The sequence below is a fragment of the Lactuca saligna genome, chromosome 1, assembly GCF_052625555.1.
Source record: "Lactuca saligna cultivar CGN05327 chromosome 1, ASM5262555v1, whole genome shotgun sequence".
NCBI lineage: Eukaryota > Viridiplantae > Streptophyta > Magnoliopsida > Asterales > Asteraceae > Lactuca > Lactuca saligna.
Window position 1 is genome coordinate 21025222 of NC_136417.1, and position 7099 is coordinate 21032320.

General features: G+C 31.4%; 1 protein-coding gene across 1 annotated transcript; it reads right to left on the bottom strand.

The window, feature by feature from the left end:
- Positions 1-2231: 2231 nt before the first annotated feature.
- LOC145027456 (uncharacterized) lies at positions 2232-4233 on the bottom strand. Its single transcript, XM_078976909.1, has 2 exons — positions 2785-4233; positions 2232-2682 (listed from the first exon to the last, which is right to left on the bottom strand). The coding sequence occupies exons 1-2, from the start codon at positions 3802-3804 to the stop codon at positions 2521-2523; spliced, it is 1182 nt and encodes a 393-aa protein (XP_078833035.1). The 5' UTR covers positions 3805-4233; the 3' UTR covers positions 2232-2520.
- Between the last annotated feature and the right edge of the window lie 2866 nt (positions 4234-7099).

Here is a 7099-nt window from a genome sequence, read left to right on the forward strand (position 1 = left end):
ATTTACAAGATTTTAGGAGCATGGAGAACATGGGAGGAAGGTTGACAAGCAACATCCCATGCTTGTCCAAACTTTCGGCCAAGGAGTGAAAGACAGAGACAAAACTTGTCTTCTAACTTCATTATGCTACAAAAGAATTAGTTTAAATTTTATAAACTTAAAGTTTATAAAATATAAACTTTGTTTTTAGATAAAATACAAAAATGATTCAACTGGTCCAAAAAGTTGTGCATAACTTATTAATTCATATCATATGAAATAATAACTAAGTATACTCTCTTATAATTATTAATTTCATATGTCAATAATTATAACCTAATTATAATACACGAATTAATATTATTTATTAATAATCATATTAATAATAGACATAACAAATGATTATTGGGCATATAGATTCAACATTAAGTTAGTTGTTTTTGCTTTTAATTTATATATATATATATATATATATATATATATATATATATATATATATATATATATATATATATATATAAAGTTAAAGTATGTTGCTAGTATTAGTTATTTATAGTATTTTTTTTTCGAATTGAAAATAGGTTGCTATTTGTTGATATATATATATATATATATATATATATATATATATATATATATATATATATATATATATATATATATATATATATATATATATTTGAAAGTATATCGCTTTAAATGAATGATATGTTGCTCATATCAATAAATTATAAGTTTTTTTTAGGTTAATTGTACATCGCCTTTTATTGAATATATGATTTGATGTTTAATTATGTGTAAACTTAATTATTGTTGCTTTGTAGGTTTTTGTTATCTTATTCATGAGCACATAAAATTAAAGTTGAGTTTAAGGCGGAACATGAAGAAATTGAGTTCCAAAAACAAAAAATTATCAAGATCTACATCGACATCCTAAAACTCATCCAAGGAAGTAGCCTACCCACCTAAATAGACTTTGACACTTGATTTTTGTGATTTATTTTTCAATACTTAGAAATTTGTTTAGACTTTGACAATTTAGTGATGATTTGATTCTTTGAGAAATCAAATATGAATCTTTATTTTGCTAGTTGAATATTAATATTTAAATTAATAGTTGAATTTTAATTTTCTTATGTATAAAAGTCAAATTTCATTTTGTAAATTATGGCCAGCAAAACTAATTATAAACAGCATTAGCGACGAAAATTATGGATGGATTTCTGACGGATCCAAATTGTGATACTTAGCGACCGATCACACCAATGGTTATAGCGACGGATTAGCAGCGGAATCAAGAGATCCCTTGAGCTTTGTGCTGTCGCAATCCTTACAAATATGTAGTTAAATCCGTCGATATATCTATCACTATCAATTAAGGACAAGGGTTTTTTTCGACGGACAACTCCGTCGCTCGAAAACTTTAATGGAATTAGCGTTGAAATTGTCCGCCGTAACTCTGTTTCGAGACGTGAGAATTGTTCCCCGCCACCATCGTCTACTGTGAAAACGTCAATGTCGCTTACATGTTGGCCGACACAATCCAACATCAACGCTAATAAAATTGTTTTGGCCCCAACTCAAATTGTTCGGCTCTGAATATATAGATAGTTTCGCCAAAGATCTCTCGTCTTCTCTATTTCATGAGTTCCGGTAAGTTTTAACAGCTGGAGAAAATTCCTGATAAATAAAGCTACAGAACGATGTTAAGATATATATTAACTTATAGTATTTATGTTTAAGCTCCCAATATATAAATAGGATGTTAACATTTAACATAGACTTTATATCTATGTTTAGTGCAAGTGTGCAACACTTTCGATCGATCATGTGTATCATCCCTATTGTAATGTGTATAATTGGAAGGCATCTATTCATTGGAAAAATACTCTCCAACAGAGAAGTTCATCAAGAGCCTCGATAAAAGTTTTTTCGACAGCCATTCGAGCTACCTTTAGGGTGCTCTTATTGAGCATCATTAAATTGTAATAAAAAAACTTAGCTTTTCAAAACGAATACAAGAGTTTAAACAAGTTATTTCTTTGTGCATGATGTCTGTAGTACTCTGTCAGCTCTTCGGCTTGTTTCTACAGAGGATATTTTTTTATTGGTAAAGACTATTTTCCATGTCGCAACACTATATCCAATAAATGGTTTTCAATGAAATCCCCAACTTTTCAACGGACAATGGATAAAAATTGCCGGGTTCATGTTTTAGCCTACATAAAGCCCAAAATGAACACACTAAAACATCGTAACCAAATTCATCATATATAGTTGGAAATACTTAAGGACAACATGAACCATCCCGACATGTTATATATCGAACTCATAAACTTAATCTACATAGTCATCAATGTGTATATGATGAACGTATGAAACCAGATGATCAGTCGTTTAAAACCTGATCAGCTCCTCGCACTGACAACCCTCTCTCTCTCTCTCTCTGAAAACAAGGAAATTAAGAAACAAAGATGACCAGAGTGATCTGGTGATCTGATGATCAAATGAAGAACAAGTGCCTTCTCTTGCAGCCATAGATCATGGGTGTCCAGCTTGAACTAGTTGACCTATGTATGCCAGGTGCCATGTGAGCACCACCATTGTCGAGCAGTTCAACGTCGACGAGTATGTGCTCAGTTTCTTTAGTTTCTCTGATGATACAGTACTTTTTGTTCCACTGTCCTCCTTTATCTTCTTTATCTATTCAAACACCCAATCAAGAAAAAACCCACGTTAGAATAACCTTTCTATGGATCAAGAAACTAGAAATAAGATACTTTAAAATATATAGATGCATCTTACCTTTGTTGCTCTAGGCTCCAAAAACATCATATTGATCAAATTCATAAGAAGCGCAGAGAGGAGATTGAATCCTTGAAATACCGCCATCTTGTTGGACAAAAAGAACAAATTTCTCCCGAGGCTTACCAGATACCCGATAAGAGCTGCCCAGATACAATACGACATTGCCCTGAAATACACCATGTACAACTTATTTATGATCATTCCGTACTGTCGCTTAGGTAGACACTTGCCCAAAACAGAGCTTGAAAAGAACGTAACCCACACTCCCATCCCGTAAGCTGTCGAGAACCCTAATAAGTGACACCAACTGATCACTGATTGCATCTTGTCTATTAAAACTGTCGCCATACTGGTAGATCTTGTTAGAAGATCATTCCAACTACTTTCTTGTACAGTTTTCACAGTTTCTTTCACTTCTTCCACCCCTTCTTCAACTTTCCGGGTAGCGTTACTTCCAATATCTTCCCCTATTCGCTTTGGTGAATCGACAAGATCCCATTGTTCCACTTTAAGTACCGAGTCTTTAAGCGTTCCTTTTGTGCCTTCCCCAAAGGTAAACAGACCTAGTGGTTTCCCCACAGCATTTTTCACGATTCCAGCCACATCCTTGGCCTTTTCTCCGACTGCTTTAAACTTTTCCGATAGTTTTTCCGATAATTTGACTTTAGGATCACCAACTTTCACCACTTCATCCGTTACTTCTTTCACCTGCTCTTCGAGTTTATGAAGCTTGCTTGAAACATCAATGCGTTTACCAGAAACAACGTTTTTCGTCTTCTCGATTACGTTCGCAAGATTATATCTGCATTTGCCGAAGAGCTCTCTCGACCCAGCTGCGAAGCCACCGGCGTCGATCCTGGCATCGTCGTCGTGTTGTGAAATCGAAACTTTGGTGTTCCCGTCGGGTTCTTCATCGAATTCGACGACAAATCGGTGGTGGTGAGGAGGTGGAGATGGAGACCAGGTCGCTCCAGTTACCAGCGACGTTAGAACAAGACAAAGAAACACAAGATGCATCGTCTTGATCGACAACTCGATTGTTAAGTCTAATCGTTATTGAATTGACAGAGGGACGGTAAGGTCGGTAGATGCAGACCATGGGCTTTAAAGATATGGATGAACAGCGAACGTGGGAGATGACGATCGCGGTGTCTGGACGCGTGTGTGGTGAATGGTTGCATTGTATGATACGTGTCTCCGCCACCAGAGTCTGTCTAGCCGTCAATCGTATTTGGTCGAATCGAGCTCAATAGGTTTGCTGGTGTTTAGTTAGATGATAAGCTTATTCTCTTGGAAACTGCGATGACCAGAAAGATTCTGATTTTTTTTGACGTTAATATTTGATCGGATACATGAGACCACTCATGTGGCCGACATATATCCGGATATGCTACAAGCAAATTCATATCTCCAACGGCTACGAGATCTTAAATTTCCTTCTTTTAACAGCCAAAAAGTAATTAAAATGCAATTGGAAATTCAAAGATGTTATGGATTTTCAGTTAATATAAAGTTTAGGGCATTCACTGTACAATTAAATGGTGTAACGAGTGATGTAACCTCCCAACACCGCTACCAAACACCCTAAACAAACCCAAACAATCACATAACTAAGGGTTTTCAAGATTACTACTTGCATAAATATAATATTAACATTCCCATTTATTCAAACATTATACAAGAGTTTTTTTTAAACAACTCTAACTTATCATATTTAATGGTGTTTATCAGCAAGCTATAAGGTTTTTTGTGTTTTAATTATTAAAATAATATATTTAATATCTATTATATTGGAAGTTTTTATGTACACAATATTATTATTATTATTATTATTATTATTATTATACTGCATAGAAACATATATGACATCATAGAAAATAGTTATTTCGTATCAATCAGCACATTCAGTTAGATTTCTAATCAAACAACATAATTTCTTATTCAGTTAGAATTTCTTACACACAGATCTTTCTTATTCAACACTTTCTCAGTCAGCAACTATCAAACGGGATCTTATTAGTTTGTATATGTTGTTGAATGTAGACCAATTATCATTTTAAGCTCACAACTTTTGAATATGTTGTATAAAATACTTTAACTGTTAATTTAAGGGTTTAAGTCATTTTTGGTCACTTAACTTTTGGTTTTGTACTCATCTGTCACTTAACTCTTTTTATGTTTTAAAAAGTCATCAAAATTTTAGCTTTGTGCTCATTTAGTCACTTAACTTTTGGCTTGGTCACATTTAGTCACCTAACATTTTAATTGTGCTTATTTAATCACTAAACTTTTAAATTTTTTTCAAAAGTTTAGTGACTAAATGAGCACAATTATAAAAGTTAGGTGACTAAATGAGCACAAATCTAAAAGATAAGTGACCAAAACAAAAGTTAAGTGACTAAATAAGCACAAAGTCAAAACTTTGATAACCTTTTAAACTTAAAGATAGTTAAGTAACCAAATGAGCACAAAACTAAAAGTTAAGTGACAAAAAATGACCTAAACCCTTAATTTAAATATAACGTTAAAATATTAATTTAAATGGAAATTTCAATTAAAGATAAAAGAAAATTCAAAAATTATTTTGTAAATACTTAAAAGTCATAAACTATAATGTTAAATATAGAACCTACATTTATTTTGTAAATAGGTAAAAATCATAAATTATAATGTTAAATGAAAATCTAAATTTTAATGCCAAATTAACTAAAAAAAATTCCTAAAACATTATTTTAAATATTAAAAGCTTTCAAATAAATAGTTCAAAGCTAACAATGTTATTAAATATCTATACAGATTTTAACTATATAGTTGTTTATACACAATGTACAGATATTAGCTTAACATAAAAATATAATATTTATTAACACTTTTTAAATAAAAATGTTTTTCCATATTCCTAAAATTATGCCTCTATTTATTAAACGTGAATTTTTAAAACATCTTAAATCAGTTTATCCCATTATTATCTTCTAATCATCTAACCTACTATAAGACTATGAGTTCTTTTTTTTTCCAACCTTTTTTAATTGTATTAATCACTTATAAATAAATATCTTCCTCCTATTTATTAAACGTGAATTTTAAGAAATAAATGCGAATTTCCATTTTACAACCAAGGCACAATCTGTCAAAAATTTATATTATATAACATTTAATAACTATATATTTCTTTTAATATACATATAATATAACGGTATCAGATGGTGTCCTTCCTCTTTGAGGTCTAGGGTTCAAATCTCGTTGTGAATATAAGTGGAATAGGTGTTGTTACCTTACGAGTAGATTATATTTGCCGGTTCATATATATATATATATATATATATATATATATATATATATATATATATATATAATACAAAAAAATTTAAGAAATAAACGTTGAATTGTTATTTTACACTTCCATCATACAAATTCAAAATTTTTAACATGTTAACAGGGGTAGACCTAGGGGTGGTCCACGGTGGTACCGATAACCTTAAATTTTCCGGCTGCAATGGAAAAAAATTTGAAAATTTTCGAGATTTTTATTTTTTCTACTATCATACAACCTCTAACTCTCCCAGACAACCCCTACTGTAAAATCTTGAGTTGGTCCCTGTATGTTAACATTATAAATATAAAAACCCTAAATTTTACTTTGTAAATTCTACATTCTACGAAATTAATTCTTTTATATATATATATATATATATATATATATATATATATATATATATATATATATATATATATATATATATATATATATATATTTCTGTTATACTTATATTACAATATTTGTTAGGGTGCTGCTAATAAGACTTCCCTTAGACACCCTATAATCATTTTTATAAAAAGTCAACCTATAATCAACTACTTGTAATCAGCTTTTTCGAAAAATAATGCAATTTCAACGAATAAAAATATTCTAAACATTAATTAGGGTTGTCTAAATGGTAAAATGGGGTGTCTTTTTAGCCAACCCCTATTTGTTATTGTTTAAATATTTCAACATATGATAGTGATAAGCCTGACACCTCGTTAAGGAAAACATCATTATATTTCTTAACAAAATCCACATCAGAGTGACCCACTATCTTTCTTGAGCTCTCCACTACATGAGCCAAGAAGATCTCGCACAAGTTCACTAGACACTAATGTGGTTTCCACTGAGAAATGACAGGAGTAGACCTTAGAGTTTTCTCCTTGTGAACATAGACATCTCCTCCCTTAATAAGCGGAATTCGCACATGTTTTAGCGTAGAAAATTTCGGGCCAATTAGTGAAAATCCAGTCCATACCAAATAGAACATCGGCTAACTTGATCTGA